We start from the raw sequence: 12,362 nt of genomic DNA, 5'->3' as shown, positions 1-12,362 counted from the left end.
GGAAGAGTTTAGGATTCCCAACTAAGATAACTGCCTATTTTCAGATATTACACAGACATTTATATCTGTGCTGTCTTTGTGGCTTAAGCTCGTACTATTTGAATTTTCCTTTCGTAAGTTACGTGGATAAAGATTTGAAATGCTGTTAAATTTTAAAATTCCATCAGCATTAGTTACTGGCAGTATTTGAGTAACTCAGTTTTCCAGTAGTAGTAGGCAATATACAGCTGATTTATAACAGTTAAGCAAAAGTTTCGCAAAGGGAAGTAAACTCAGTCAGATAACAGCTCAATAATGTGTTTTCTCCAACATTCTTTCCTGCTTGTGTTGTTTACTGCTCTCTGTATGTAAGTAAAATTTATTAGTGAAGTAAAACTGCCTCAGTGCTCTGTGTTGCAACTGACTGCCCTAAATCTAAAGTGCAGATTCATTTTAAACTCGGTTCTTATTCTTGACTCCATTGTTTTTGGGGAGGAATAACCAACGCTTACTACTTACTTTTACTTTTAAAATATTTATTTATTTTTACAGCGATGTTAAATTAATTTTAGGGGAAATGTACACAAAGTTCTAATAGCTGGGAATTGCACAGCAGGACATTTTTAAGCACTTTTGTCTATATATTCCTCTCTGTAACAGCGATACGCGTCGATTTCTGCCTTTGCTTGGCTCTGACTTTTCAAAGTGCCTCGATTAATTTTTGCCACGGTGTAGCCCCAAGTAATTTATTTTTATACTTTATAAAGTTTGCAAGAAAACAGCATTTGACATTTTAAATGCCCATGTTAAAAATATTTCTAGGACACAAAGATTGAGAGGAAGTTTCACTTCAGAAAATTACTGTGTCTTGAATTTCTTTATGGGACACCAAATAGTTTCCTAGAAAAAACATTTGGGTTGATGCACATGCTCATTTCTAGTTAGCAAAGGTCATGTTTTTCTAAGAAACCAGTACTCTGAGATTGAATTACCTTATTTCGAGGATGTTGTTTTGCTCAGAAGCCGTCTTGAGCTGAAGAACTTCTCACAAAAGACTTGAACGAAGTGGTACTGTACCTAAAGCACTAACTTCAGTCATCAGAGGTTATTTTGTTATAATTACACAGACATCTGAGACAGAGGTGAGAAGAAAAACCAGTTTGTCTGAGTTGTTTCCAGATGCCCTAAACTACCAGAAGATTTAATTGCTTTATGGGGGCCAGGCTTGTGGAGAGAGCACGTATTTGATCAGATAAACCTGGGAGAAACGAAGTTCGGGTAGCCCATTGTTCGAAGCCTCCTACGAACGTAATGGTCCCGAAGAAGGAAGGTGCAGGGGGAAAGACAGGAGGGAAGAGAGAGAGCAGAGGAAACTCTGGAGCAGGCACAGTAGCTGAAGCGACATGATAGATATGGTGCTGTTTTCCTTAGCAACTGAATCCTGCAGTGTAAGCCGGGTAGTTTCACCCCCATCCTCCGTAACTTGGAAACCTATAAAAAATGAGCAATTGTTTTAACTGCAGGGAAAAAAAAACCCACCACCTACTCATTTGGTTTTGACTCGACAGATATTCTTTGGACTTTGGTTAACCTAATCTGAAACCAGAACTTCTTTTATAGCACATACAGCCTGTCAGAACAGACATTTGACTTAAATTCTTAAAATACTTTTTCTGTGTACTATTATGCCTAACGCTTTTACAGTCTTATCAAACCTTTGTGACGCGAAGGAAGTGTAATATTTACATATCGGAATATATTTCCACAGCTGAAGAGATACGCAGGCTTCTAATTCCAGTTTAGTCCCAACAGTCTTTTTAATACAGTTTATATTGTGGAGTCACTGTCAAATATTTTCATTTTGATGGTCTGAAGGCTGTGTTGAATGAAGCTTTCCGAAACTGGCCTTTCGGAGAATTTGATGTCCCGGGGTCTAGTGGACCGGTTCTTTTTTATAGAATTTTGAATGGTGTCCGATGTGAAGTAATAGACTATAGGGTCGAAACAGCAGTTTGAAACGGCGATGCAGAGAGTGATGGGGTACATAGTCCTGACGGCGGTTACCACCGAGCAATTAATCCAGGTCTGTGTTCTCATAAGAGAGTAAAGTATTAAGGTAATGTTGTAAGGCACAAAGCAGAAGCAGAATATCACCAAATGGACAAAAACCATTTTGAGTACCTTTTTCTTGCTTAATTTATTCCGACTTAACGTAAGCGGTTTATGCAAGGTCCGCAAGACCACGGTAGAGCAGGTGACGTTCAGGAGGAGTGGAATAAAAAACCCAACGATCTCAATGAAGATAACAATCCGGGATAGGTAGGTTTTCCACGTGTCCTCCGAGAAGTTTTCAAAGCACGTTCTTTGTTCGGTGTTATTACGGCGGTTTGTAGACTGGAAGAAGCTTGCCGGCGTGCTGCCCGCTAACACGGTTATCCATACGGCGGCGCAGACAATTTTTGCGTTCCTTTTGGTTCGGAGAGTCTTGGATCGGAAGGGGTGGACTATAGCTAAAAAGCGATCTACGCTTATGCAAGTCAGGAATAAAATGCTCCCGTACATATTTGTATAAAAGAGGGTGACGGAGATCTTGCAGAGAATGTCTCCAAATGGCCAGTTTCTTGTTACGAAGTAATAAATCCTGAAGGGTAAGGTAAACACAAAAAGCAGATCCGATATTGCTAAATTAAGCATGTATGTTGTAGTCTCGTTTCGCACTTTTAATGTACAAGTAAAAATGTAGATAGCGACGCAGTTTGCTATGAGGCCAAGAACAAACACCATACTAAAAATACACCCATATAAAGTATATTTAAAGGAGTCCTCAGTGGAGCAATTAGAGCTTACCATTATAGTGGTATCTTTAAAATTCCTGTGATTTGGAGCTTGCTCTGGTATTTTTTTACTGCGACTTTTTTTAAATTCCAGAAGGACTTGCAGAGGTCTGTGGAGTGGGTGCTTTGGGAAGCTTGTGGCACTGTAAAGCCTCAGAGAAGAAACCCAAGCTCGGTAGTAGGGGAGTACATCTCCAGCAGTAATCACCAGGAGGTCACTCTTCTCTTCCAAGTGCTATTTGTAATCACATCGCCAGTCCTCCAAAGTCAAAAACCGTATCATTTGTGGCAGATGAGGTCATCCCCACCCTTGCCTAGTTCCATCTTCCTTTTCGGTTCGATGAAGCCGTTGTAGATCTGCCTTACACTTGGCCGCAGATCATGACGGCAAAGCCTCGTCCATCCAAACGTGCCGGGAACGTTTGCTTTAGGAAACGATTTCCTGGACGCTGCAAAGTGCCAGCGCTTGCATTTCTCTCTCAGCCTCCTTTCTGTAAAACGAGCTTTTCGGCTCCTCGCCTCACGGGGCGGGAAGTGAGCTGCTTGCGAGGGCAGAAACCCAAATTCCAGAGCGTGTTTGTTCCTGCCAGAGTCCTGCAGCCCCTCGCCAGCCAGGCTCCTTCTGGAGCGGAGAGAAAAGAGCTCTGGCAATTTGTAGCGTGACATCACAGGAAGAAGAGGTTGGACTCTGCTGAAGAATGGTTTCAGTTCAGTTTGTTTGCCTTCCCCCTCATCTGATAATGCGTCTGCTGGGACTGTACCTTGCAGGCGTGCAAACAGGCACCAGCCGAGTGCTGCTGCAGCCTCCTGTTAACTCTTTCACTACTCCCCAAAAGGTGCCTTTGTCAGTGTTGCAGGAGACCAAAAGCTTCATCACAAAAATCTTCAGTTATGAGGAGCCTTTTCACACCTTTCAATTCCTGTCTTTTTTCTTTGGAGATAGCAGTAATTATGGGATGTTATATTTTATGTAGGATTGAATTAACGTTACATTTTGTTGATAGATATCTTTGCTGGTGTTAGATCTAACAAGTTAATCGCCAGAAATCAGCTGAGTGGTTCTGTCTCCATTCCCTCAATACACCAATACAAACCTCGGGAAGGACAAAGCAACATTTGATAGGTAATTAAATAATTTCACCAAATAATTACGCTAAGAGGGAGACATAAATAATATAAACCTGTGGATTGATCTTTGGATATTCCCAGGACTGAGACGTCTTGCAGTGGCAGGAGAAATTTTTAACTTGTTCTGTATTAGAAAGCATGTTCCAAGCTCTGTTTCTAATCAGAAAGGTGTTTGGGTGTTTTCTTTTTTTGCTTGCCTTTTTTTTTTTTTTTAAATGCTTCAATTAAAAAAAAGAAATTGTGATACAGAAAGCATTTTCTTGAATCTGTAAGCACAGAATTAATATACCAAAATAAATACTGCACTTTGCGATTGTTTCTGATTTTGTGCATGTGCAATAACTGCCCCACTTTATACTCCCATTAGTCACTGATTACTGAAATGAAAACATGTTGTAACTAATTAAATTGTTAAGTAAACATTAAAAAAAAAAGGCAGCTCTTACTGCCTTTGGGGCAGATAGGAGATAAATCTCAGTTTAGATAGACATATTTAACAACAGCTTGGATAGACTCACTTCTGGCATCAAAACCAGTCTATTTCTAAGTCTTAGAATAACAAATCTCTTCATATCTGGCTGGGTGGCATGGTTCTTTTGAACTAGATTTTAATCAGTTGTACCTAAGCAAGGCTCTGGGCAAAGCCTTTCTAATCTGCTGTAACACAGAGTAAATAATGGCACTTCGTAGGGTTTTGGCGTAGTTTCTTCATGTAAGGCATGTCAGACAAAATTCAGAAACATGCAAAAATGGGTCTTGCTTATCTTATTTCATGTTTTCTGGAGAAGTTTCTTCTGTGAAGCTCACCTTGGTTTTGAGGTGAAATCCAGCAGTTTGACCTCAGTAGGCTGTAACCACAAGGAACCTTTTTGACTGCGTTTGAAATACATACTTAACCGTAGAGCGTAGCGCATTTTCCACTTCTAAGCCAGTGTGAGATGAAAATGTGAGCTTGGCAGAGTCTCTTGTCTGTCCAGCTTAACTTCTGCCTTCGCTTAAAGCTGCCTTACCTGGCTTCCCTCACAAAAGCGGTCATCGCACGTGGTTAAATTTTGTTTCTGTTCCTGGCATCCTTGTGCGGTCAAAGTGGGGTTTTCCTGCCAGAGCCTGGGAGTTCTGCATCAGGCCTTGGGAGCTCTGAGCTGTTTTCCTGCTCTGGCTTTGTTTGCGCAGGAAAACTCCGTGGGGCAGGTGCATTTACTGGAATGAAAATCCCTGAAGTACAGAAATTTGACGTCACGTGTCAAAACTTCAAGCAATATTTCATGTTTCGAGAGAGAAACGAATGGAAATGAGTAGTACCTGATCTTCTGTGTGGGCGAAGGAGTGGGTGCGGAGAGAAAGGGTGGGGGTGTCTGACCAGGGCCACTGTCCGTTTTACCGTGATAAACGGGTTTCGGAGCAATAGGGAAGGTTCATCCTCGGCCTTCACTTTGTGTGTCAGAGCCCCTGCCGTGCGGCAGCCCACGCTGTTGCTCCTGTTACAAACGCGGGTGCTACTCAGGGCTGCGTTGCAGTGGCTCGGGTGTATGCTCCTGTGGTCCTTGAGCCTTTCTCCTGCCCCCACCCCTCTTATGGCGCAGAACAGTAGGTGCACTTGACGCTAATTGAAGAACTAAGCGATATTTGTATATTGCAGAAATAGCATTCAGCTGCAGGGTTTCTCCACCTGCAGAAGAAAACTGGAAACCCCAAGTTGACAGACTTTTACTCTGTGTCGTGTTCCAGTGAGTAGGTACCTGACGGGGCGGGCAGTCCGACTCATTTTAGCGCAGAAGTGTCCGTGGCAAAGGTGAATTGCGTACCCCTTCTCTTTAAATTAGGTGGGGCTGCTTGTTATGAAGCACTTCTTTAATCTGTGTGAGCTGCTTTGAGCTGAAGAACCGGCGTTAGTGCGTTCTGAGTCGAGAGCAGCCTCGCGTCTGGCCAGGCTCCAGCACGGGATCTTCACTGCGCGCTTTCCTTTTGTTGGATCACGTTCCAAGATGTTTGGCTCTGTGCCATCAGATTTCGAAATGGCTTCAGTTAAGCCCCGACGCTTCAAAAATAAATAAAAAAAAGGGTTTGTCAGTTATTATGGAGAAAGAGTTGACATGGTAATGACCTTGCTTATGTTCTTTCACAGCGGGCAAATTTTCCTTTGGGATGGGGAGGTGGGGCAGGCAGGAGGAAGCAGCTGCGGGGAGGGCTTTGTACTCTGGGTTGTTTTCCACCAAAGGAAACAAAGCTGCCACTGAAGGAAGATGCATATGTAAGTCTGCCTGCCCTTCTGTGTGAGAGACGGGAATGAGTTAGGACCCGTCATTCGTTGCTAGTGCGAGACGAGCAAAGACTGCGTTTCCATCGATGGGCTTCCTGTGGCTCCTGACGGAGCATCGAAAGCGGAACGAGCGTGGGCTCCTTAAAGCCGAGAGATGCTTGAAATCATCTCACTTCAGCAATGAACCGATTTTGTACCCTCCTTCAGTTGGTTGCCACTTAACTCTTCTTATATGAGTTTAGCTACCGGGGTTTAGATATCTAGAACTCATTACACCCTTGGGCGATCTTGGATTTGTGTGGCAAACCTATTCCCGCGTTGAGCAGGGATTGGAAGGGAAAGTCCTTACAACCCCCGTGCGCTAGTAGAGCAGCTGTAGGACACTGCCACCAACAGCTGCTGCTTCCTCCTACCCCTAGATGCCACAGCATTGGATACCTGCTCTCATCTAGGACACAAGAGCAAGGATCACTTAAATTTTGAAGTCCAAATAGAACGATAAAGAAATACTTCATTGAAATAAAACAGGTATTGGAAGGCTTTCCAAGCCTTCAGAGTTGTTTTGGTCAGTGTAGCCTGTTCCCCTGGCGGTACCCTTGTCTTCAGTGCCAGAATCAAACAGAAGTTGTAGTCAAAGGCAAAATGAGTTTTAAACTTGTGTACTGCATTTAATCTGGTATTGATGCTACTGCTGAAAGCTCTTGCTTTAGAGGGAAAAAACCCCAACTTCAACATTATTAATGTAATAAATCCTTAGAGTGCTGCCAAAGCCAGCCTATGCACTGTCACGTGAAGGTTGTCTGGTGCACCAAACACTAAGCAATCATTATTCTGTAACTAATGGCACTACCTTAACTGTATCACGGTACAGGCATTTGGGTAAGCAAGTGTGTGCAAAGAACTTGTGCTATCTGTTGCAGTGAAGACAAACCCTGTCAGAACACTGGTTTCTTTGCCCTAAGTGTTATTGTTTATCCAATAATTTTCCTTGGTTTTAGCATTTTTAGTCTATTTACTGGAGTTTTCTTGGAGCATCTGAATGTTCAGGAAGGAACTTCTTACGGTTGAGACACAGGGCTGGGAGGCAGGAAGTCTTTCTGGCTGTGCCACACATTTTCTGTTCCAATCCTGGCGAGGTTTTCTATGACTTTGTGCTTTAACTTCCCGCCGTGTAATAGCTCATTCACTTCCTTACTGGGTTGTGAGACCATCTTAACTGTTAAATATTGTTTGGATGGAGAACCTTTTGCTAAATATGATGCTGAGATATGTACAGTGGTTAGTGAATGCAATAAAAATGTAGGAAGTTTAAAATTTTGTATTTTTAGATTAAATTCCTGCCAAGCAAAAGGATCTATGAAAACACATTACTTGGTTCTATTCCATGATTTTTTAGGGAAGTAGGAACAGAGAAAGCAGGGCTGGGAACTTGGAGCTTCTCAGCTACCTTTAAGGAGCTGTCTGCTCAGATATACCTAAGTTGCTGTAAGACTGCTTCTGGTAAGAGGCTTACTGCATTCTCCCCCTCTACTCTGCTCTGGTGAGACCCCACCTGGAGTGCTGCGTCCAGCTGTGGAGCCCTCAATATCAGAAGGATATAGACTGGTTGGAGCGAATCCAGAGGAGGCCACTTAGATGCTCAGGGGGCTGGAGCACCTCTGCTATGGGGACAGTCTGAGAGAGTTGGGCTTGTTCAGCCTGGAGAAGAGAAGGCTCCGGGGAGACCTTATAGCACCTTCCAGTACCTGAAGGGGCTACAAGGAAGCTGGGGGGGACTGTTTACAAGGACCTGTAGTGACAGGACAAGGGGTAACGGGTTTAAATTGAAAGCAGGGAGGTTTAGATTAGATATCAGGAAGAAATTCTTCCTGGAGAGGGTGGTGAAGCACTGGAACAGGTTGCCCAGAGAAGCTGTGGATGCCCCATCCCTGGGAGTGTTCAAGGCCAGGCTGGAGGAGGCTTTGAGCAACCTGGTCTAGTGGAAGGTGTCCCTGCCCATGGCAGGGGGGTTGGAACTAGGGGGGCTTTAAGGTCCCTTCCAACCCAAACCATTCTATGATTCTTAAAATATGTCCACCTATGAAGACAGTGTGAAGTAGCTGGCACACTGAAAATTCTCTTTTTCACTCCCTTTAAAACTTTTCCAGTGTAGTACGCAAGCTTTTAAATGAGCATTGTAAGAGTTATGGTGAACAGACTGGTATTATCTAGCCAGGCTAGATAAATCCTGCGTGACTGTTGCATAGCTACTTAAAGACTCCTCCATATCAGGAAACTTGTTAGCCTAATGCATATGAAATTACACATACAAATTGCCAATAAAAGTTAAAATAAAATTGTAAATAATTTCTGCTGAAAGTGTGGCTGGCCTTCTAGAACCAGTTTTCCTGATTAGTTTTTGTTTTACTGGCTATGTTAGCTGCCAAAAATCTTTCCAATATTGAAATGAAAAGGTAGGAGAAGCTGAAGTCTGTGGGCTGTGAGCCTACTAGGTTCTCTAAGTTAAAATAATTTCTCTGTGTGTGTAATTGCTTAAATAGGGAAAAGGAAGCTTAGAATGAAACAAGAGTTCTTCATTCTTGTGCATTTGAACTGTTTCTCTCTTCTCTTTAGAATTGTTTAAATTTCTTTTCTAGGAAACACAACTGCTCCTCACCTGCTTGCAGAAAGAGGAAACAATTTCTCTGGTTTTGTGAAAATTCAGGTTGCTAGAGTCCTGGGTTTTTTTCCGCTGCTCCTGGATTCATGGAGAGGAGAGCTTTTTAAATCCAGATACATGTATAGAAAAGGTGTTTTGTGGTTGTGGTCTCTCTAAGTAATTTGAGCACAACAGATTGCTTTTGGTTATTTTGTTCTTAAATATGTGCAGTGAATTTGACAGTCATACTTTAAGAAATGCCTCTTTTAGTGAAATTCTAGTTCGGAAACACTCATAGTATTTTTTGTATGTCTGTGTGTGAGTGAACAGTTTCTTTGAACCATTTCAATTAGTTATATGAAGTCTCTTTCCTACTGTTTCCTATACAGTCCCATATATACCTAGTACTGTAAAGAGAAATGGACTACAGAGAACATGTTTTTGCCTAAGGAATACTATGTAAAAATTGATGTAGGCAGAAAGGAAAACCAGCATGTGTTGATCAATAATTTTTAAGTAATGGAGAGGCAAATAAGTAAAATCTGTTGCTTTCCCAGCTGGAACCCTCTCCTTTGAAGTGGCATTTCGGATCTGAAGTGCTGCTGTTGGGACTGTGTTCAGTCCTCTCAGTATCCCTTGGCGTAATACAGTCCTTCAGAATACTTACAAGTCTACGCGTGGCTTTCTAAATAGTCCGATTTAATGGGGAACTTCTTAAGTAAAAGAGAAAATGGGAGCATCTGAAAAAAATGCTACTGTTTAGGTCATCTTTTTCTTGTCTTATTTTGATTGTGGAACAGGGTTTTGGGACAAGCTTCCTATGCACAGTGATGGACACAAGTGCAGAACTGTGTCCTGGAGTTTGTCATACAAGTTCTGAAGCTATTTTTAGAATATTTCTTTGCAGAAAATACTATATGTGTCCAGTGCTTACATTTTAGAGCTTGTTCTTGGCATTATTTGATTTGTTGACTGCAGTAGTTGAACAGAGATTTGAAAATATGGGATTGATTTTTTTTTTTTTTTTTAAGCACAATACTGCAAGTTTGAAAGTTAAATTTTTGTGATAGCACTAATAGAATTGCATGGTGTCTTAACGGTAAAAGAGCTTTGTTATCTCAAAGATCTAGTTAATGGTCATGAGCACGTTAAGCTTAGCTGGAACCATGTAAATGATATAGTGGAGTATGCAGATTGGGTGTTTGCATTGTAAATAGACATGAGCAGTTACAGCAGTGTTTTATCAGCACTGACAGATGACTGATAAATACTTGCACAAAGACTCTTGAGTTGCATTTTTTGTGTAACTCCTGGGAAGCCCCAGCAGCAGTTTTTGCTTACATTCTCAAACGTTTTGATGTGCAAAGTAAATTTTTCTGAGAACGCGATTGTAAAGATATCCAAAGGAGCAAGCAGTAATTGGATATGGTATTATCAACGTGTCCATTTGTTATCTGATTCATTTCAAATGGGGGCCCCCACCCCCCTCTGATACACGCAGCAATAGCAGGTAATAAGAAATGCCACACCTACTTACTCCTACCTGCAGCCTTAACCTTAATTTCTTCACTTGCCCTGGTTATGAAGAGAACGTGTGTCAGGCACTGCCCCTTTATACATAGATTCGCTTTAAGGGAGAAATTTGCACGAAGAACAAAATGACCATTTCCACTGCATCTTTGGAGAAGTTTCATGAGCCCACTCGGCAAGCTCGGCAACTCTTGAAAGGTGATGGTCTAGTGGAAGGTGTCCCTGCTCATTGCAGGGGGGTTGGAACTGGATGGTCTTTAAGGTGCTTTTCAACCCAAACTGTTGTATGATTCTATGATGGACAATGGTTCTGCTGCCGGTACAGCATTTCCCAGAGGCCCTCCAGTACATGCCAGAGACACTGTAGAGATGTCTGTTAGGGGCAGGGACATGGAGAGCTGGCAGTTTACAACATGTACCCAGATACTTCCCAAAGTGATGGCTGGAGTTGTACTTTATAGATTAATTCAGGAGAACTTCTTTATATAGACCTCAGCGTGTTCCCTGGAGAAGAGGCAGCATGGCATCATGCATTAGGAGTGTGTGTGAGACATCAGGCAGTTACGACATGTACGTTGAGCGTAGCTGATTTTACTGTAGGCTAGCGGAGCGTTGGGTAGCACAAATTTTTTCAAGCTTTAATCTGTAGATTAAGTGGCTTAAAAGGGATGGACTAAGAAGCAAAGGTAAAGGAGCACAAAGATGAAAAGTTTGAAAAATAGACATCGACACTGTTCAGAGAGAAGGAAAATGGAAAAAGGATTAGTAAACAGTCTTAGCAACGTTACTTTGAACAGATAGGCAAAGGATGAATTTCGAAAATGTCAGGCAGGAAGAGAGATGCTTTGCTTAAAACAAAACACCTGAGCTCCTCAACTCTCATTTGTATTTTTTTTGACCTTTAAAAAAGAATAAGGGTATATTCAATCACTCTGTAAACATGATTGAAATAATGTCAGTATTTGAAATTTATTTCTTGCATATAAAATGGAAAGAAGCTAAATGGCTTTCCCCACCACTCTGGGAAATGCTGGCTTGACTTAATCTTATACTTTCTAAATCACAGGATTAGAAATTCAAGCTTAATTGGAGTTGACAGAAATTGGCCAGATATTCTGTGACTAAAAGTTCTATTCAAAAAACACCATTTATTCTTAAAAAAATTTAAAAATTGACAACTGCTGTAATAAGCAAATAGTAGGAATGATAGGAAGGAAATGGAAGAACCTTCATGAATTATTTTGTAAGCTATTCCAAACATATAGGATGAAATAGGTCAGGGGACCAGAACTTGACGAAAGACACTGATAATGTGTTTAGTTCTAAGGCAATTACTTTTCTTTTTGCCCCAGATCTTTAAGTTTTTGCCCAACATGTATTCTCTGGCCAGGATTGGGGTATGTTGGTTCCATGTCAGGATTACTGGTGTTTATCCCTGTAGTTCTTGAGGATGTGTTTTGCTTTCCTACCAAATTACTTCCCATCACTGCATCAAGTGCTCGCAGCCTCTTGTGGTTTTGGCCAAATGGGAGGTCTCTGACTTTGTACGAGGGGATTTTAAACCTCTGTTTGTCAGGGACAGCACAAAGCCCACAGTCACATTCCCGTTCTCTGTTTTATAAAGGATAACATAAAGCTATTGAAAGAATTTACTGTAGCAATTTAATGAGATTTGTGTGAATTCATAGAGTTGAAAAAAAAAATCCAAACAAAACCGAGAAAACCCTCAAAAACCTGTGGTATTGGTTCTCTTCACAAAACTGGAATGTAAGTAGTTAGGGGAAAAAAATGTTTCCTAAGAGTTGTTCAAGCTGGTGAGCTAATTAGTGTAGGTAAATACTGACCTGAAAATGCTTGTCAGGGGAGAACTGCTGCCAAAAAGCATAACTTGGACTAGATTAATGTGAAGAACTATTGCTTTCTAAATACGTAAGTCAGCAAATAACTTCCTTAAATTCGTAAGATCAATTAAGTCATAGAATCATGGAATGGT

At 41.6% G+C, this 12,362-nt stretch overlaps 1 protein-coding gene across 1 annotated transcript; it reads right to left on the bottom strand.

The window, feature by feature from the left end:
• Positions 1-1,748: 1,748 nt before the first annotated feature.
• Positions 1,749-2,829, bottom strand: LPAR6 (lysophosphatidic acid receptor 6). Its single transcript, XM_010155302.1, has one exon. It carries the CDS (start codon positions 2,827-2,829, stop codon positions 1,807-1,809), a length of 1,023 nt encoding a protein of 340 aa, XP_010153604.1. The 3' UTR covers positions 1,749-1,806.
• Positions 2,830-12,362: the final 9,533 nt, after the last annotated feature.

This window comes from Eurypyga helias, unplaced genomic scaffold (genome assembly GCF_000690775.1).
Source record: "Eurypyga helias isolate BGI_N326 unplaced genomic scaffold, ASM69077v1 scaffold12527, whole genome shotgun sequence".
Classification (NCBI taxonomy): domain Eukaryota; kingdom Metazoa; phylum Chordata; class Aves; order Eurypygiformes; family Eurypygidae; genus Eurypyga; species Eurypyga helias.
The sequence above is the reverse complement of the archived record's forward strand: the minus strand, read 5'-3'. Positions and strand labels throughout refer to the sequence as shown.